At 39.5% G+C, this 22,339-nt stretch overlaps 1 protein-coding gene across 1 annotated transcript in view; it reads left to right on the top strand.

The window, feature by feature from the left end:
- Positions 1-22,339, top strand: part of LOC126455722 (dynein axonemal heavy chain 3) — a 1,249,696-nt gene that overhangs the window by 122,499 nt on the left and 1,104,858 nt on the right. Inside the window, exons 10-11 of the mRNA XM_050091491.1 lie at positions 10,602-10,797; positions 15,121-15,328. Coding sequence (XP_049947448.1) covers positions 10,602-10,797; positions 15,121-15,328 — 404 coding nt within the window. The remainder of the gene's footprint in view (positions 1-10,601; positions 10,798-15,120; positions 15,329-22,339) is intronic.

Here is a 22,339-nt window from a genome sequence, read left to right on the forward strand (position 1 = left end):
TGAATGCATTAAAATGTCACTGAGGGAGGGACATTGAGTTGTCTCTCCAGAAAGATGCCTGGCAACTCTTTCATAAGTAACCATGGTGTGAACGCCCACCCAGTTAGCCATGCGGTCTAATGCACTGCTTTCCAGGCAGGAAGGCATGCCGGTCCCTTGTATGAATCCGCTTGGTGGATTAGTGTCAAGGTCCGGTGTGCCGCGCTGTCTGTGGATGGTTTTTAAGGTGATTTTCCATCTGCCTCGTTGAATGCGAGCTGGTTCCCCTTCTTCCGCCTCATTTACAGTATGTAGGCAATTGCTGTGCAAACACTTTCTCCACATATGCGTACACCGTAATTACTATGGCATGCAAACATTGGGGTTTCACTCGTGTGGTGTGAGACATTCCTGGGAAGGGTCCACTGGGGGCTGAACCACACAATAACCCTGGGTTCGGTGTGGGATGGCAGTTGGGGTGAGTGGACTGCAGCAGCCTGTTGTTGGGTTGTGTCCCACTGCGGGCTACGGTGAGGACAAAGCCTCTCCGTCGTTTCTTGGTCTCCAGTTCAATACAATATAATGGTGTGAACACACATTACTTGGAATCCAGGATGTGTAGTTTCACTTGTTGCCCTCTCTTTAAAAATTGTTCAAAAATGGTTCAAAGGGCTCTGAGCACTATGGGACTTAACATCTGAGGTCATCAGTCCCCTAGAACTTAGAACTACTTAAACCTAACTAACCTAAGGACATCACACACATCCATGCCTGAGGCAGGATTCAAACCTGCGACCGTAGTGGTCGTGCAGCTCCAGACTGAAGTGCCTAGGACCGCTCGGCTACACCGGCCTGCTTAAAAATTGTACGATTTGCATATGTTAGGGCTGGGATGAATGGTAGTGGTTCATTGCATGGATGAGTTTTTGTAGTATTTGGAAGCATACCGTGGAATATTGATAACATTTCCACATTTTGAGAAAGGGAAAGTCATAGTGTAATAATCTGATATGTATTCACGATTTGGTGGGTACTGGGTGATTTATTTTTTACTTAATTAACATGGGTACTCTACCGTATCTTCCTTCGCTGTCGGCGTTGTCGTTGTTACCGTGAGACACCGTTATACCAAGAAGAAAGGCGCGTCGATCTTAGAGCATGAGATATGATGACCTTAAACCATTTACAACACACAACGGTCACGGTAGCACCTGATTCCAGAATAGTTGCAGTAGTTAAGATCTACAAACTATCCCCTGTTGACCAGGTCCCCAAAACTTAACTCGTAACGAGATCCCTTCAAAGCAAATTGTCATAACGATTGTCTATAAAGGCTTCGTACAACGAGAAGAAATGTTACGGTTTATGGAATAATAACAAATACGACCAAACTGTCTTGTCTCTTCTGCTTTATTTAACATAACTTCGTTCACAGTTTCATTTCGCATTCACCACTCATTCACCGAAACCCTTTGATGAACAGTTTTGGTTGCTTAACACCAACAGTCAATGATAATGATACAGCTTTTCTCCTTTTAATACCGCCCTGTAGGTGTACTCAATTTAATGACCACACTTCGCTGTCCGCTATTTCGCGTAACTGAATGTCCATTTGTTAGTCTGATTATACACTGTAGCTATTTAAAATTCGCCCCTATATTTTTCACAATGCACAATTAGCACTTCGTTACTTTTTTTTTTTTTCTAAGAGTAAACGGAAAAAAAAGACGCTGTATCATCGGCTTAGTCGACATAAAGCAAAACACCTTAATATGCCCAATTTCACCTCTTCTTATAGGATCGGCTACCTTACTCATTAATTTACTACATATTATTTCCAATAACACTAAACAGGTATCGCCATCATATTTTAATTGTATTCCAAAAGCATGTTACTACTATTATGACCAACCAAATCGTCACAAATCATGCGGCGTGCATTTTTAATGATAACTTTACGCTATTCAATTTCTGTTACAGCTATCTTGACTCGTAATGTTACACGGCCCCCCAGACTGTGATGTCTTGAAGAGGGTTCCAGACAGAACAGGCTTTTTTTTTTTTTTTTGTACAGTGACAGGAGAGGGTATTTGTTTCGGTGAATACACTCACTCTCAGATTCACTCAACAAGTCAGTACATACATTCTACAATATTTAAGTTGAGTTAATGGGCCTAGACAAAATGCCCTTAACTAAATTCCACATTTGTTTATAGGTTGTCTTAGAAACACTTCGCACTAATCACTTCATATTCACACCACATTTTTTTTCTTGGATGAAGCCCACAGTTCTTCAACCGACTGTGCAAGGCAGGGATCACAGCCGGGTTCGACGATTGGCATCCTAGGCTAAAACCCTTATTAGGCCACTTGTTTAACCAGAGAGGATTTGGTCCTTTTCTTTTCCTCTTAATTCCACTTTTAAATCATCCATCCTCGCTGTTCGGTGAGAGGATAAATCTTATTTCAGCTTCGACATTGTTGCTGATACCAAGAAGGTATCTCATGGAAATCGTTGGTACATTCTTTAATTTTCTTTGTAAGTTAGTATAAGTACGTATTTATCCACTGGTGCTTTTATTTAGTCGACTGAGTGTAGTCTTGGTATCATTCAGTGTTTCTTGAATCTATATTTTGCTCATTATTGATATCAGGTCTATGTGAGGGAACAAGCCTTTAATTACATCAGTATCACAATCTACCAGGAGGTAGCTCCCTTCATGAGGTATTTTCATTATTTTGTATGGACCTGTATATAAATATTGCCATTTCTTATTCAGTCTTTTCCTGGTTGATGCTTTTGGGTGATTTCTCAATAAAATTTCTTCTCCTACATCATATGTGACTACTTTCTTCACATTTTTATCAAAACGGGTTTTTCTCAATTGTGCTTGATGCTTCAGGTTTTCGTAGCCCTTCTTCACCATATCTTCTTTCTTGGTAATCTTTTGTTCTATCGCAGGTAATTTCTTCATCCATTCTGGCACAATACTTTCACCAAATACTATTTGGTTAGCTGAATAACCTGTCGATAAGTGTGGTAAGTCATTATACACTTTCTCAAATTCATAAATCCAATCGATCCATTTATAATGTTGTTTGGGTATGTACGTCTGTAAAAATCAGTTCAACTCTCGGAAGATTCTCTCAACCGGATTTCCACAAGGGTAAAATCTTGAGATGTAAATGTGCTGGATTCCTTGTTCTTTCATAGTGTCTCTCCATACTTTGCTTGTATAATAAGCAGCGTTGTCTGTCAAGACCATTATAGCTTTGCCAAGCTCAGTTCTATAGTTGTTGATAAATTTGTGTAACATGGGTCGAACGTGGAGATTTTTCAAAGGATATAATTTCACATATTTTGAAAAGAGATTATAGAAAGCCAATATATATTTGAACCGTCCACGTGTCATGGGACATGGCCCACAGACATCACATGAACCCAACATTAAAGGTTGTTGTGGGATGATAGGATGTAATTCTATCTTCCGACAATAGTTTATGGTTTCGCCTTCTGACATATTTTGCACTTCTTAAGAATATTTGTAGCTATACGTCCCAAATTTGGATGACAGCAGTATTGTGCTATTTTGGCTGTACATTTAGCGGCACCAAAATGACCCCAATTCAAGTGAGTGTACCATACTAGTGATTCTAAATATTTATTTGGAACACAAACTTTCCAAACATCTTCTTCATTCTTCCTCCGATACAATATTCCGGATTTTAATTGATACTGTTCTTGAGAGTGACTTAGCGTTTTGCTTTCAACAGCATGCCTAATGGCTTCCCACAACTTATCATCTTCTTGCAGTTGTGGAAGACTTCGACATAGCTGTAAAATCTGCCTCTCACAATATTGCCTTGATAAATTCATGACTTTAAAGTCAATAGTCCGTTCTTCACACTCGTCAGCATTCTTTCTTTTCGGTAATCTTGAAAGAGCATTGGCTATGATGTTGTCTTTCCCTCTGATGTATTTGAGCGTAATATCATATTCTTGCAGTAGCAAGGCCCACCGGGTTAAACGTGAATGGAAAATCCTTCCTGTTAAAATAAAAGATAAAGCTTTGTGGTCGCAGAATACAATGATCTTCTTTCCATATACAAAATAGTGAAGCTTTCTAAGGGACCAGACCACGGCCAGTACTTCCAATTCAGTAGTACAATATGCACGTTCACAGCTAGAGAGTGTTCTGCTGGCAAACCCAATTATTTTGATGGTACTGATATCTTCTGGATTGTCCATCTGGAAAAGAGTGGCACCCAATCCTGTTTCAGAAGCATCCACAGCAATATAAAAATCTTGATCAAGTCTCGGATGATGTAACAGTGGAGCATTAGTCAAAGCATTGCGGATGTTATCAAAAGGTTGTGTGCATTCGGAATTCCACTCCCCACATGACATTTTTTCTTAACAGCCGTAACAAACAGTCTTGGCTTCCTAACAGATTGGGTAAAAATCGTCGAAAAAATGAAACTAAGCCGATAAATGACTTTAATTCCGTCCTATTTTTTGGATAAGCACATCTGTTAATCACATCCATCTTTTTAGGATTTGGTTTTATCCCTTCAGGAGTAATTATATGTCCAAGAAATTTCAATTGGTTATGAGCAAACTTGGATTTGCTCAAATTTACAGTAACTCCGTATTCCAAAAATTTCGCAAAAACTCTTCTTAATAAGTCCAAATGTTCCTCCCAGGTTTCAGAAGCAATTAGCAAATCATCCACATATAAAGTAACTTCATTCAAATGGTCTCTGCCCAGTACAGTATCTAACGCCGATATGAAAACACCACCGCTTATTTTCAACCCAAATGGCATGACGGTAAACTGGTAACTTCGGCCCAGAAAAACGAATGCAGTATATTTTCTAGATTCTTTCGATATTCTAGTTTGCCAATATGAACTACGCATATCCAAAGAAGTTCAGAAGCGGGCACCATAAAACTTTAGTACTAACTCTTCTAGGTTCTCCGGTCGCATTTGTACAGGTATAATGATCTTATTGATCTCTCTGGCATCCGACACCAATCTGATGTCACCATTGGGTTTAATTACCGCCAAAAGAGGGTTACAATATTCGGAATCTGAGGGCTCAATAATACCCCATTCTAACATTTTATTGATTTCCTTTCTGACTACTTCTTTCTTTGTCCATGGGATAGAATAGGAAGGACGACAAAAGGGTTTATGTGCATACGTCTTTATATGGAATTCAAAGTCTTTTATTATACCCGGACGTTTACTAAAAATCGACTGATATGCTTCCAACAAGTAGTACAGTTCGTCCCTTTGGATAACAGATAAATATTCTGATTCTAACACCTTTTCCTGCAATGACATTTTATCAATCATTTCTTCAGAACATTCAATAAGGCATATATCATACACATTTTCATCATCAATACTGACATATTTTACCATTAGATTCATATACAACTGATTTGGAATTACTCGGCCCTTTCTCAGGGTGGCTGTCAAAACATTACCATTGGAATTAAATATACATTCACCTTTCTCTAAATTAATGATTGCACCGGTTTCACATAAAAAATCCAAACCCCAGATACATGGTACTGTCATTTTAGGAACAACCAGGAATGTACTTTCTTTTTGAGCCCCCCGTATTGTAACGTCGACACGTACCTGTTTCACAACTTTTTGCATTTTTGCGCTGAACGCGCCAGACACGGTACATCCTGTGATAGGAAAAGTGGGCATTTTTACCCCTCGGCTTATCTGTTTTAAACAGTCCAGCGTCATGACACTAATAGTTGCTCCAGTATCAATTAATATTTCAACATCAACATTATTTATACTTGTTGGAATTATTGCCTGTAAAATTTGTCCACATTTATTAGAAACTTCAGGTTTTTCTTCAATTAATTCATTCCTTATATCCTGATTATTATTGTACCTTAATACTCTCAGTTCAAATTGATGCCTGCCTTCCTTCTCCTTTCCAGTCATCCTAGGAAGGCATTTGGTGACTGGTATTAGTTTAATCTATCTCGTTGAGTCATTGGTGGGGGTTCATGAACTTCCACAATCCGTACAGTATGATCCGAGTTATGGTATTCACCCCATCGCACATTGGAGGCTCCTTCGCCCATTGGTATAACTCCTTGTGCTGGATGAGGACTTGAGGAATTTGTTCCATCCTGCCGATGAACATTATGCTTCAAATTATCTTCCCAAGGTCGAATACAATTGGGTTCATCACTTGGGTATCTGTTACTCTTATTAATATCACTACTATGCACATTCGCGTCACCATATCGAGGTTTACCTCTAGCACAGTAAGTATCTCTTCTATATTTATTATAATCATTGTTTTTATTGCAACTATAGGATGAAGATTGTCCACGCTCCTGTGATGCGGGTTTTATTACTATGAGTGTGAGTCGACATTTGATTACTACTCATTTGTCTTGCGTCTTCCATAATCATATCTATAGAGTCAATCACCGACAAGAACTGTTCTACATCGTGGTCAGGAACATTTATTAACTTTTCACGTATATTTATGGGCAACCTTCCCTTCAAAATTATTATCATACGTTAAATTATTATTATAATATTATTATATGTGTGGATGGATATGTGTGGGTGTGCGAGTGTATACCCGTCCTTTTTTCCCCCTAAGGTAAGTCTTTCCGCTCCCGGGATTGGAATGACTCCTTACCCTCTCCCTTAAAACCCACATCCTTTCGTCTTTCCCTCTCCTTCCCTCTTTCCTGATGAGGCAACAGTTTGTTGCCAAAGCTTGAATTTTGTGTGTCTGTTTGTGTTTGTTTGTGTGTCTTTCGACGTGCCAGCGCTTTCGTTTGGTAAGTCACATCATCTTTGTTTTTTGATATATTTTTCCCATGTGGAATGTTTCCCTCTATTATATTATTATTATAATTATTCATATTACTATGAGTGTGAGTCGACATTTGATTACTACTCATTTGTCTTGCGTCTTCCATAATCATATCTATAGAGTCAATCACCGACAAGAACTGTTCTACATCGTGGTCAGGAACATTTATTAACTTTTCACGTATATTTATGGGCAACCTTCCCTTCAAAATTCTGATCACTTCCTTGTGAGAAATTGGATCACTCCAATAACGTGTCTTATTTATGTACTTTTCAAAATATTGCCTTAAAGTACTCCTTTTACTGTTAAAATACTCAGGTTGGTAAACCTCTTTTCTTAATTTTTCTTGTTTACTCGACGACCAGTATTTAGCCAAAAAAAGTTGTTCAAACTCAGCGCAAGTATAGCAACTTTCACTCGGCGGCCCATAATGCGGCTTCTCTGGTAATTTTGGATACTATAAATTGAAGTCGGTCGTGTTCTGACCAGCTACATGGAAATATTCTTTTGAAATTATTGATAAAGATTTTCGGATGCAGGTTGTTCTTTTCAGTGGAGAATGTTGGGAATTGTCTACTTTTAAAAATGCTATTCTCCATCTTTAAAGAAGACAAATATCCTCGCTGACCAAAAGAATCATCATCTTTACCAACTGAATCATCAACTTCCCAATGCAAATTTTCACCACAATTGTACTTCGTATTATCACATGTTTGGTTGTTTTTCGACCTATTCTCCGAATGTTCGTCCTCTGTCAACAAATTTTGTGATGACTTTCATTCTAACTCCGTCAATTTATGATTGGTTTCCTTTTGCCATTTAGGTAACTCATCAACTATTTTCTCTTTTATTTTCTGAATTTCGCTAGTGAAGAGCTTAATTAATTCATCATTTCTACTTAGGTGCTCATTGATATTTTCATTTGGCTGGGATCCAATAGTAGTCTTAACCTTGTCTACAATTTCATTCCCTTTTATTTCTCTCCATTCAGATAGATCTTCGTCAAGTCTTTTAGTTTGATCTACTAAATACTTGTCAATCCCCTTACGAGCATCGGACTCAAACTCGACTATTTGTTTCGAAAGCTCTTCTATCTTTGCGCTAGCATTGAAACAGCTGCTTTCACACTTAACCATCCTATTGGACAGGCCATCATAACTCTTCGAAACTACCTCATATTTCTTTTCTACGTCATGAAGTTTTCCCGTTAAATTATTATATTGCCTTTCTAAGGTGTTAGAAAACTCTACATCTAGTTCTCCAAATTTCGCATTTAATTGAGTCTCCCAGTCCGCCTTTAATTCTTTCTTAGTATTTTCCAGTTTATAATCAAAGGTGTTCAGTTTGCTTTCCAAAGAATCCATTTTAACTTCTAATGAACCAAATTTGGCCTCAAATTTTTCATTTCACTTTTGATTGTCCTCTTTTAATTGCTTATTATCTTTTTCTAGTGAACCAAGTCTTCCATTCATTACACCCATTTAAGTATTTATTGATACCAGCATATCAAACATTTTTTGATTAATATTTCCATTTTGAGGATCAACTTGCTGATCTACTTCCGAAACCTCAAGATCTTTATGTTCTCCCACGCTGCTTACCTTACTTATCATTGTATTTGAATCTCCTAACGGCTCTAAATCAATAACTGTATTATTATCTGTACATGTCTCCTGTCCCACATTGAGCTCATGGGATGCATCATGCCTATCCTCTTCACTTTCCTCTCTCTCTCTACTCATTACTCTACTCAACTGCACATTATCATGTATTCTTTTCGTTCGTTTTGACATGATTATTCACTACCAAGACATACACTTATTTTCACTATGTATTTATATATATTTATCTACCGAAATCACAAGTCTCAACTTCCTTTTTTTAAAATAATTATACAGTTATTTTAATCATACCTGGTAGTATCGCTCACTTTTAGCGATTATTGAAGAATACCTCTTTCATTGGACAGACTCACTGGCTGCTACAATATTTTCCAACTCTAGGGTTCGTGAATCCGGATGACACTCGACTCGATACAGCAATCCTGCTCGATCGAGCCGCACGTTGTGGCGCCACTTCTACCGTATCTTCCTTCGCCGTCGGCGTTGTCGTTGTTACCGTGAGACACCGTTATACCAAGAGGAAAGGCGCGTCGATCTTAGAGCATGAGATATGATGACCTTAAGCCATTGACAACACACAACGGTCACGGTAGCACCTGATTCCAGAATAGCTGCAGTAGTTAAGATCTACGAACTATCCCCTGTTGACCAGGTCCCCAAAACTTAACTCGTAACGAGATCCCTTCAAAGCAAATTGTCATAACGATTGTCTATAAAGGCTTCGTACAACGAGAAGAAATGTTACGGTTTATGGAATAATAACAGATACGACCAAACTGTCTTGTCTCTTCTGCTTTATTTAACATAACTTCGTTCACAGTTTCATTTCGCATTCACCACTCATTCACCGAAACCCTTTGATGAACAGTTTTGGTTGCTTAACACCAACAGTCAATGATAATGATACAGCTTTTCTCCTTTTAATAAATTGAAGCCCGCTCTCCGTGATATAATAAAAAAAAAAAAAAAAAAACGGTCTCAATACCGCGTCCCTCGTGAGATGCGAATAGACTTATCCCGGAACTGCCCGCCCTGTAGGTGTACTCAATTTAATGACCACACTTCGCTGTCCGCTATTTCGCGTAACTGAATGTCCATTTGTTAGTCTGATTATACACTGTAGCTATTTAAAATTCGCCCCTATATTTTTCACAACGCATAATTAGCACTTCGTTACTTTTTTTTTTTTTTTTCTAAGAGTAAACGGAAAAAAAAGACGCCGTATCTTCGGCTTAGTCGACATAAAGCAAAACACCTTAATATGCCCAATTTCACCTCTTCTTATAGGATCGGCTACCTCACTCATTAATTTACTACATATTATTTCCAATAACACTAAACAGGTATCGCCGTTATATTTTAATTGTATTCCAAAAGCATGTTACTACTATTATGACCAACCAAATCGTCACAAATCGCGCGGCGTGCGTTTTTAATGATAACTTTACGCTATTCAATTTCCGTTACAGCTATCTTGACTCGTAATGTTACACGGACATCATTGTTTTAGTATTCATAGAGTTTGTGTTCAGTAGGTATTATTACAATGAATATAAATGTTTGATGAAGCCGCAGGGAGGAGGGAGGACAAGACACTTAGGGTAGTAAAGATACTGCTTGTTGCATGTTTGATGCAGACCAGATTTTGAATGCATTCCTTGAAGAGATAGATGTTAACATCCAGGAAGGTGACTTCCTGTTTTGAGAAGAAGAAGGTGGATTTTTTTAGTTGGGAAGTTGTAGGATGTGGGCTAAATCATCTTCAATACAAGTCCAGACTGCAGCAGGCTCAGCATCTGACTGTTGATTATTAGTCATGTCTCCTTTTTGTTACTAATTTAAGGTTTCCTAATCATACATGTCAAATCCATCACTCCTTTCACTGAAATTCATGTGTGGTATGTGTCTCACAGCCAGTTCATTATTACTGTGTTCTTCATTTGCTGTATCCTGTTTGAATACATATTATTGTTCAATGGCAATGTTTTATTCTGTTATAGATGGTTGGTCCAGTGTGCTGAGATCCATCTGCACCTTCGTGATAGTTGTCATTATTACTGTGTTCTTCATTTGCTGTATCCTGTTTGAATACATATTATTGTTCAATGACAATGTTTTATTCTGTTATAGATGGTTGATCCAGTGTGCTGAGATCCTTCTGCACCTTCGTGATAGTTGGCGGCAGCTTGTACCAGAGCATGCTGGGGAGTCGCTGCAGTTAGTTCAAAAATTTTTCAACAGCATTTCCAGCCTTATGTCCAAACAATTGCATGAGCTAGTTATGCGATCACTGAACCACATTCTGGAACTTATAATGCAGTTCGAGGTATTGAAAAAATAGTATTACAGTCATTTTAGTTATGATTTTATTTATTTGTTTGTGTGTGCGTGAGACACACACACACACACACACACACACACACACACAGAGAGAGAGAGAGAGAGAGAGAGAGAGAGAGAGAGAGAGAGAACAAACTAGCTTTGGTCTTCCAACCATCTTGGTTCCTTGCTTTAGCCTACTACTGCAGAATAATAGAATAATAATTCAATAGTAAAACATAAATGAGGCAATAAAATCGAAATAAAACTTTAGGTCCAAAGAAACTATGCTATTTACAACAACAAAATGCAGCACACACACAAGTGTCTGCCAACAACAAAGTGTGTCAAAGGCTTCAAGATGAAGATAATGCAATACTTTGTAATAACAAACTGCTTTTGATGAGCATGATGTCACAGGTGTTCACAATTCTAATAGGCCACAAGAAAATATTGCGAATGATGGTTTGAGAAGCATTACTTTCAAAGTAAATTTCTTTTTACATAGGATGAATTATCATACGTGTGAGAATGGGCAATGAATTTCTTGAATCATGGAGCATTTGACTGTCATTCAAAACTTAACACTTTGAAGACCGGCCATTTAGCCATTATTTAAAATTTTACTGGCTTATTTGTGTTATATATTTTTTAAAGGGTAACACATGCTTTAAAAGACCACACTTCGAGGTTAGTTTTTCACATTTATTTTAGTTCTTTCATACATTGTAAATTATGAAATAACGATGCCAAAAATAGAATTATCCTTCAAAAAAGAGTGAGTTCAGTTCTTGAGCAATTTCACATGTAACTGGCTTTCAAGAAGTTGAAGTGCTGGATGGAACATGTATTCAGTAAGGTAACTCATGAAATGTTCGGTGCATAGATGTGAAATTTATTCTCGTTGTTGTCAGAAATATTCAGCTGCTGAAAATCATGCTGCAGTCTTAGGATCCTGCATAGTCACACGTTTGAGGGAGTGAGGGGGCAGTGAAAAATTTTTGACAACCAATGTCATATGTGAAAGCCTAGCTGTACTTGGAGCTGTATTGTATGTACATTGATTTAAACCATTAACATCTGCTGTTTGTTTTACTTAACAGTGATGTTGCTATTTGCTGACTGCATCATGTGTCCTGTGAATATCGGCTGTCATTGGCTGGTGAGATCAAATGATGTGACATATAACGGGAGTAGGATTTGTTATGAATAAAAGTAGGACAGAGTGAGTTACTGTGAAGAGTTCATTGTTAGAGACATTCTCATCAGAATTGACAGCAAGCCAACTGGAAACAATAGTTCAGGTATATGTGCCGATGTCATGAGCAGAAAGTGAAGGGGCAGAGAAAGTGTATGAGGATGTTGAATAGGTAATCCAGTACATAAAGGGGAGTGAAAATCTGACAATCATCAGGGACTGAAATGCTGCTGTAGAGGAGGGAGTGGAAGAAAGGCCTACGAGAGAATATGTGTTTGGCAGTGGGAATAAGAGAGGAGAAAGGCTAATCGAGTTTTGCAATAAATTTCGAATGGTAATCGTGAATATGCTGTTAAAGAACCACAAGAGGAGGAGGTATACTTATAAAAGGGATGGAGGTACTGATAGATTTAATGTAGAATACATTGTGGTCAGGCAGAGATACCAAATTCAGATATTAGATTATAAGGCATACCCAGCGACAGATACAGACTCAGGTCACAATTTAGTAATGATCAAAAGTAGACTGATGTTTAAGAGACTAGTCAGGAAGAGTCAGTGCACAAAGAAATGGCATATGAAAGTGCTAAGGAATGAAGAGATATGGTTGAAGTTCTCTGAGGCTGTAGATACTGTGACAATGAGTAGATCAGTAAGCAGTTTAGTTGAAGAAGGTTGGACATATCTAAAAAGGATAATCATAGAAGTTGGAGAGAAAAACATAGCTACAAGGAATGTAACTGCGAAGAAACCGTGGGTAGCAGAGGAAATACTTCAGTTTATCAATGAAAGAAGAAAGTACCAAAATGTTCAGGGAAATTCAGGAATACAGAAATACAAGTCATTTAAGAATGAAATGAATAGGAAGTAGAGGGGAGCTATGTCGAAATGGCTACATGTAAAAGTGAAGAAATTGGAAAAGAAATGATTGTAGGGAGGACTAACTCAGCATATAGAAAAGTCAAAACAGCCTACAGTAAAATTAAAAACAAGGGTGATAACATTAAGAGTGCAAAGGGAATTGAACTGGTAAATGCAGAGGAGAGAGGGACTGGTGGAAAGAGCATGTACATTGGAGTACTATGTGGGGGGAGGACCTGTTTGATGACATGATAGAAGAAACGCAAGTTGATAGGGAAGAGATAAGCGGATCCAGTATTAGAATCTGAATTTAGAAGATCTTTGGAAGACTAAAAAATAAAATGAAGCAGAAGGGACAGATAACATTCCATTGGAATTTCTAAAATCATGGGGGGGAGTGGCAACAAAACAATTGAAATGATAATTAAATGGACACCCTAGCTGCAAACAGTTGTTGATGTACTTCATTGGGGACATGTTGAAAATGTGTGCCCGACCAGGACTCGAACCTGGGATCTCCTGCTTACGTGGCTGACGCTCTATCCATCTGAGCCACCGAGGGCACAGAGGATAGTGCGCCTGCAGGGACTTATCCCTTGCACGCCCCCCTTGAGACCTACATTCCCAACATGTCCACACCACTACATTGGTAGTGCGCCTAATAGATGTTTGCCCACCATACTCATTATTCGTGGCAGATTAATCTACCAAGTCCCATACGAATTCGGGAATAGCGTGTGCGTTCACACACAAGAAGGTCAATGGCCGGAAAGCCATATTTTAACTGTATATGACGATAATATCTGTTCCCGAAAGAACAGTTACCGTAGCTGCATGGTCATCTACAGTAACTGAAACTTCCTGGCAGATTAAAACTGTGTGCCCGACCGAGACTCGAACTCGGGACCTTTGCCTTTCGCGGGCAAGTGCTCTATCATCTGAGCTACCAAAGCACGACTCACGCCCGGTCCTCACAGCTTTACTTCTGCCAGTAACTGTTCTTTCAGGAACAGATATTACCGTCATATACAATAAAACAATTATTCGCATTAGTTCATGAACCATGGACCTTGCCGTTGGTGGGCAGGCTTGCGTGCCTCAGCGATACAGATAGGCATACCGTAGGTGCAACCACAACGGAGGGGTATCTGTTGAGAGGCCAGACAAACGAGTGATTCCTGAAGAGGGGCAGCAGCCTTTTCAGTAGTTGAAGGGCAACAGTCTGCATGATTGACTGATCTGGCCTTGTAACACTAACAAAAATGGGCTTGCTGTGCTGGTACTGCGAACAGCTGAAATCAAGGGGAAACTACAGCCGTAATTTTACCTGAGGGCATGCAGCTTTACTGTATGGTTAAATGATGATGGCGTCCTCTTGGATAAAATATTCCAGAAGTAAAATAGTCCCCCATTCAGATCTCTGGGTGGGGACTACTCAAGAGGATATCATTATCAGGAGAAAGAAAACTGGTGTTCTACGGATTGGAGCGAGGAATGTCAGATCCCTTAATTGGACAGGTAGGTTAGAAAGTTTAAAAAGGAAAATGGTGAAGTTAAAGTTAGATATAGAGGGGATTAGTGAAGTTCGGTGACAGGAGGAACAAGACTTTTGGTCAGGTGAATACAGGGGTATAGATTCAAAATCAAATAGGGGTAATGCAGGAGTAGGTTTAATAATGAATAAAAAAAATAGGAGCGCATGTAAGCTACTACAAACAACACAGTGAACGCATTAAAGTTTATATGCCAACTAGCTCTGCAGATGACGAAGAAATTGATGCAATGTATGATGAGATAAAAGAAATTATTCAGCTAGTGAAGGGAGACGAAAATTTAATGGTCATGGGTAATATATTAGGTAACAAGTGAAGATGACCTGAGAAGCTGAAAGCTGTTTCGTGACAATAAATATAATTTTACAGAACATTGGGAAGTATTTTCTCTTTTCAATATTATTATCACATTCTGCCAAGGACAGGTGGAAAATTCTGTTAATTTTAAATAACAAGAGGTAAGTGCCCTGGGGATCCATATGTTAAGATTACTATACCATTTACCGGTAAGTCCATTATTTCAACACAGTAGTTTTTTACTCATAGATTGTAATATATTTCTTTCCAGATAATGATTTGGCTTTCTCTTTCTTGTTTCTTGTGCTAATGTTGTTAGACAGTCGTTTTAGTTATGTTGCAGCTTTTTAACATATATTTTAGAGTTGTAAATTCTTCAGTTGATGCTGACATAATAAAAATATGAAATTTCTCTTTGTAGGCGGGCAACAATTACGTAGAAGACTATCAAGATGATTATTTCTGGAAGATACCTTTAATTACAGTGGAAGTTGAACCAGTATTAGGATCCTCTGAACTGCGTTTCTCACCGACACTTCAAGATTTAAGATCACTTATTCACAGAATCTTCAGCAAAGTTATTGCTGTTAACTCCCATATTCCCCGTCTCGAAACTGTAGTTTTTCGTGGTAAGTCTATGTGCACATAAAGGTATGAGTGAATGTAATTGCAGATAATTTGGTGGCTTCAAGTTTTTATTTAAAAAGATTTTTGCATTGTCAGCCACACTGCTCATCACCATGAGTGAATGATGTTCTTTCTCTTCCTTCACAATTTTCAGATTTTAGTGATTTTCAATGGGGTAAACTAATATTACAGTTTTCATTTTTGACATGCTAGTGCAGGTGTCACAAGCTCAGATAAATGAAAAATCTGTATATTTTACACATTTTCTTAGTTTTCTTTTGTGAGAGACTACTCAGGCCAGATAGATTTAGCTCAAAATTGTAGATTCCAATATTTTACTGTTGTGTTATTTTCGCATTGTTGCTCATCGATCGCATTGAGGCTGATTTTTATTATGATATGTTCTGTACTTTCCACTTCGTGAATGTCACTTCTAAAATATATTTGTGCTTTCCTAGCAATTTTGGCAGCAATGCATTGTGTGTATTTACACATTAAAGCTATATTTCTGACAATGGAAAATCCAGGATGGAATGTAACAATGTTATGAAAATGATAGTTACTACTCACCATATAGTGGAGATACTAAGTTGCAGAAAGGCACAACAAAAAACTGTTACAAAATGTGCTTTCAGCCAACAAGAGCTCTGTCCAACCCCCCCTCCTCCCCCCCACATACACACACACACACTCAGGCAAATGCAACTCACACACATGACCACAGTCTCTGGCAGATAAGCAGCAGCACATGATGGGAGAGGCAACCGGGTGGGGGGTGGAGGAGGCTGTGGCGAGGAGGGGGAGGGATGAGTAGAGGGTGCAGCAATGAGGCGGAGAGAGGAAAGAGGGCAGCTCAAAAGGTTAAATGGGAGTGGTGGAGAGAGAGAGAGTGAGGGGCGGGGGGGGGGGGGGGGGTAGCGGTAAAGGATAGAAGTGGAAAGACTGGGTATACTGGCGGAATAGAGGGCTGTGTAGTGCTGGAATGGGAACAGGGAAGGGGCTAGATAGGTAAGGACAATGCCTAATGAAAGTTGGGGTTAGGAGTGTTACAGGAACATAAGATATATTTCAGGGAGTGGTCCCATTGCACAATTGGTGGGAAGCACTCCCATTAGCAGCACTATACCATCCCCCAACCCTTCAAAAGGAATTTGTAAATTTTGTCTTGGGCTTTTTTCTTGTGTGTTTTAACTTCAAAGAAAACTTACGACCACTGAAGTGTAGCAGATCCTGAAATTAAGACACAGTCAAGCTTGACTGATTTGAAGTTACATGTGGTAACCACAACCAACAGTGGGAACGCCTTGGGCTGCGGATTGGAGCCGCCAGGCGGGGAAGCCGGCGGTGGTGGAGCACGCACCACCGGGTAAACACAGGACGAGTCGGACGACAGACCAACAACAACTGACAACAACCGACCACGACCGACCATGAGTGACACAACAAGGAAGAGATAAACAACAGAGGCTTGTGGAAACCACAACACCAAACGTAAATCCACTTGGAACCAGAGCCAGGCAAATGTCAACAACGAGCAACGACCAGAACGCTGTACCGCCGAGATAGAAATGAAATCCAGAGCGAGTACCAGACTGGCTGGACTAGGGCAGAGCGGGCCCCTATGTACGAAACCGGAGGGAGTGGCTATTGGCCGCTGTCTGCACGTAGCTTAGCGGTGGCGCCCTCACTGCGCGAGAGCCGCTGCGTGGAATAGCCGCCGCGGAGGCGGAGCCCTCTATGGGCTGACCACGTCCATTTGTTCTGCCGCGTGTTCAACTTCCGCGGCGGAAGGTACTAGATTACTTGTTAGTGTTCAAATAAACATTGCACCGTTGAGAATGCAATGCCACTGTGAATGCTATTCTAGAGCACAGGACGACTTGATTACTGCTTATAAGCAGCTGGAAATCATCAAGCAATTTGAAACTGCCTGCTGGAAATCATCAAGTGATTTGAAACTGCCTGGAATGGAAGTATTGGGTGAACTACCTAGAGTCATGTACCAGAGATACCAAAACTATCTCAAGTTCTTTCCTCGCCAGTAAATACTATTGGCTGTGAGTGACATGTCAGGATCCTGTATAGGTGAGGCAGAGACCTGGGAAAACTTAGGGCATTACACACAACCCCTACATAAGTTAGACTTGCTGTCCTCCACTGGAAGTGAAATTTAGCCAGTGAGATTCCCTCTACCTCTTTAACAATATGGACCTGTTAATCATTGACTGTGGAACATACAGTGAATAATTGTATCCCTGAGGGAAATGGAGACAAGTGATGGGAAGGATCACCTTGTGCCCACGGTGTGTACGCCTGATGGCCTTATTCGACATGTCGAATAGGTTGGTTTGTCAATTATTTTGCTTGACTGAGTGTGTGTGGGATGTGCACAAGGAATTTTTAGCCTAAGTGACTCCACATCAGATTCAGGTTCTGATAGCTGTGGAACTAAATCCTCAGAGAAATGTGCCCCACAGATGATGCGATTAAAATCCTAGTGATAAAATGATAAAGTATTTGAAACAGAGTTTGAAACAGGTTAAAAAGCTGTGGAGTTCATATAATTCTACATACAGAAAGATGACAGCAGTGAAATGTTTTGGGTAATTCTAAGTGTATATGCAAAGGATAGGCAGACAGGAAATAGGGATTGTGTGTTTGTCACAGTAGATGAGAAACGCAGATCTACCAAGATAGAAACTGAACCTGCATGCGAGTTGTTTCACTGAGACTCAGTATCAGGAGTGAGCATAAAATTGAGTATCGATCACCAGGCTTACCCCTAAATATAACCGAAAATTTTCGAAAACACGTTCCCTTATAATACAGATTGATTCTTGCAGAGAAAAAAGCAGCAGCTGGCCACTTTTAATAATGCCATTATTTACATAAATATAGTTTCTGACAAAACAGAATTCCCTGATCGTACTGTCAATATTTGATGTGGCTTTCATAATCGATTGGATAATTACAGTTTTGTAAGTAGTTGGCATGATAAAACAATGTGTGAAATAGGACTAAAAGTTTTCTCTGAAAACTAGTTAGAGGAAATAGGGCACTCACACTTGATGGAAATACATTAGATCTAGTTGCGACGAATATTCCTGATCTCTTTGAGGATATTTATGTTGAATTGGGTATCAGTGATCATAGGCAGTTTCATCAACCATGATTACCCAAATACAAAGATCATTTAAAATGAATAGAAAGATTTACATATTCAGTAAGGTAGATAAAGATGCAGTTGTGTCACTTCTCAAAGATGAAAACAGAACATTTACTTCTGGTGATTAGCATGCAGTGGAAGTGGGGTGCAAGCTGAAAAGAATAACTGGTCAAACAATGGATATATATCCTGGTAAACAGCCTCTATAAAGAAACTTCTAAGGTAATAGGGGCTGCTGCATAGTAGATGTAAAACAGATCATAGGACCATAGACTGAGAGATGCTGAATGAAATATGTTTGTTTGTCAATGGGGCAGTGTTTGTAGCCTTCAGTGACTACCGTAGCAGAATCTACCCTAAAGATCTCTCACAAAACTCAAAGAAATTTGGAACCAATCTTAGGATCCAGAAATTCATGGATAATGCAGGAACTGCGGCTGAGTTAGCTTCCATTTTAATGATAACATACTGTGAATCAGCTGAACAAAGAACAGTGCCCAGATGTTGGAAGGAACCACAGATCATCTTTGTCTACAAGGAGGGTAGCGCAAATGATCAGCAAAATTACTGTTACAATTCATTGACATCCATCTGTTGTCAAGTATACCTTGGAAAGAATCAACTCCTTCATGCCAACCAGAATGGATTCTGAAAACATTGTTCATGTGAAACATAACTTGCACTTTTCTCACATCCTGAAAGACATGGATTTAGACAATCAGGAAGAAAATTTGTCTCTGTACCATACCAGTATTTACTAACAACAGTACGATCACATGAACATAAGACAAAATTTGTGGCTAGATTTAGAATTTATCAGTTGGGAAGACAGAGTGATATCTGGAGGGAGAGTGAAAAGCAGAAGTAACATCAGATGTGCTCCAAGGAATTGTATTGGAACTCATGCTGTCAACATTTTTGAATCAATGACCTGGCAGACAATATCAATAGAAACCTCAGATTTTTTGCAAATGATGCAGTTATCTATAATATAAAAAAGAAAATCCGAAGAGAATATAAGTGCCGCTTCTGCCAGCCCTGACCGGACTGCAGAAGACATGCACTAGCAGACCCGGACTAGAAACCACGCACTAGAAGGTAGGCATCAGAAGAGGCGTTACTTGTGAGCCATATGAACTTGTGTGAATTACTTGTATGTACATTATATATAGCGAAGGATGTTGATTATTTGTGTGGCGCCATTTGCTTGCGACGCAAAGTTAAGTATTGTCGTTCTGCTTTATTGTAATAAAAACCATTAATGTGATTTGCTTGAATTGTTGTATAGCTATCCGAGAGAGCACCATCCTTTAGGCGCCCTATAAGAGACGATTGGGCAGGACACCACATTGGCGACAAGTTATACGATGAACCCAGTGCCTGCCGGCCACGGAATTTTGTTCTGTGTTTTGCTGGTGCCTAATTCTCTCTTGTCTTTTCGATGCAGGAGCATTTACTTGCTTTAACAGTATTTTTTTTGTAGTTATTTTTCTTGCTTGTCTTGTCTGTTTCTTGCATTTGTCTCTTTCAACATGCCCCCCTGACCTATCGCATCTCCCTGCTCAGGTGCCACACCTGCAAGTGTTAGATGCAACATAGCTGATGCAGATGTTTCAGTTGCAGACACAGCAAATCTCCACCCTGCTCAACACGGTGCAGCAGCTACTGGCCAACACTGAGCACCCATCGGAACAAGCACTACCTACAGCAACACGTACTGCTATACCGCCTTTTTGACAGTTTTGTGAACAAGAAGAAGTGGTTGTAACAGTTCGAGGCACACACAGTAGCTCACAAAGTATCAGCAGCTGTGAAACTTCCTTGTCTATTAACAACGGTAGGAAGTGCAGTGTTCCATTCAACTCAAAAGATATTTCCTAATGCCACTCTGAGTAAACACACTTATGAACAGGTGATACACTTGCTAACTAACTATTATGACCAACAAGTGAATGTGGTAGCAGCTCGGTATCAATTCTTTGGTTGAAAAAAGTGGTCAGGACAAACTTATGGTGAGTGGGAAACAGATTTGCAGGGTATAACAAGGAAATGTAAATTCAAATGTGCTTGCAGTGCTTTACATTCAGATGTTATGTTGTGTGATGCAATCATGCACAATGTACCTGATGTCAAAGTCAGAGAACAGACTTTGAAACAGTCTGATCCACCATTTCAGCAGTAGTGCAAATACTAGATCTGTACGATTCAGATGCCGTGTCAGCCGATAAATTTGAGCAGCCAGCTATTTGTTAGGTTGAGTAATTTGTTTGTGATTGGCCCATTCAGTGGCGGCAGCTTGAGCTAGCTATGCTGAGTAAACAACACTCCATGCCGCATAAGCAGTTTGCTAACAGGCAGCTAGTCAGGCGAATAGAATTAAGTCTTTGCCTCGGTGTTATTCGTGGCTCAAATCCCATCCCAACAAGCAAAGAGTTACACTTTTGGTAGGAAAGGACATGTACAATCCATATGTTTGCAATGGAACAAACATAAGAATTCAGCCCACTCACAAAAATCGAGTCACAAGGCCCATGTCATTAATGCAGTATATTCAAAGTCTGCAGTGGGCATTAGCAAAACTAGCAAGCATGCAGTTTCTTCAGTGATATGCTGGCCAAACAAACTTTTTGTCAATTTGCTTCTTTGTGGGAAATGTGTGAAATTTCAGTTGGGCATGGGTGCCTCTGTCACATTGCTGAGTTGTCACACATATGAACTGTTTGGCTCCCCTCGCCTGTCTAAAACTAGCATGCAACTGACGACTTATAATGGACAAGAAATTCTTGCTCTCGGAAAGTGTACTTTATCTGCCATGTATCACTTGCATACGCAAAAAGTGACTTTTACTGTGCTACAATCACGTGATTGTGAGATCATATTTGGTCTTGATTCATTTAATTTGTTTGGCTTTAACATTTAGGACAATGTGTTGGCAGTGTCTGCATTCCATGCAACAGACAGTGTAGCCTGCTTGCCAAAAGAATTCCCACCACTCTTTCCTGAAGGTTTAGGCAAGGCCAACAATTTTGTCGCACATATTACTCTGAAAAACAACGCTCAGCCGAAGTTTTTCTTGGCCAGAGCTGTTCCCATTGCAGTATGGGACAAAGTCATGACTGAACTTAAAGAATTGCAAGATAGCGGAGCTATTGTGCTCATACTAGCTAGTCATTGGGCAAGTCCACTGGTTTTGCTCCCAAAACCTACAGGTCGCATTCGTCACTATGTTGACTTTAAGCCTATGGTCAACCCACAGACTGTAATTGATACTTATCCATTGCCACACCCAGAGGATGTCATTGATAGATTAGGTGCTGGATGCTACTTTTCAAAAATTCATTTGCGCGACACATATTTTCAAGTACTGCTCAATGAAGAATACCAAAAAGTATGCATAGTGAATACTCATTTCGGCTTGTTTAAATATTAGCATTTGCCTTTTGGCAGTGCTTTGCACTCATCATTTCACAACAATATTTGTAACAGTTGACTGCACAAGTGCCAAACTGTTCAAACTATTTGGACGATACTGTCCTAGCAGGTCTTACACCTGAAGAACATACTGCAAATTTACATGCTTTGTTTCGTGTGGTATCTGATGCAGGACTAAAATGTAGACTGGACAAGTGTGATTTTTTTAAACCAGAGTTGCAGTAATATGGTCATGTCATAAACAGTCAAGTGTACATCCTGCTCAGTTGCATTTGTTAGCGGTACATTTTTTGACAGTCATTCACAATGTCGCAGAATTGCAGTCAGTTTTAGGGAAAATGAACTATTGTATTCGGTTCATACTGAACGCTGCACGAATAGCAGCTCCATTGCATTGCTTTGCGTCAAAAGAATA

This window comes from Schistocerca serialis, chromosome 2 (assembly GCF_023864345.2).
Source record: "Schistocerca serialis cubense isolate TAMUIC-IGC-003099 chromosome 2, iqSchSeri2.2, whole genome shotgun sequence".
In the NCBI taxonomy this organism is placed as follows: domain Eukaryota; kingdom Metazoa; phylum Arthropoda; class Insecta; order Orthoptera; family Acrididae; genus Schistocerca; species Schistocerca serialis.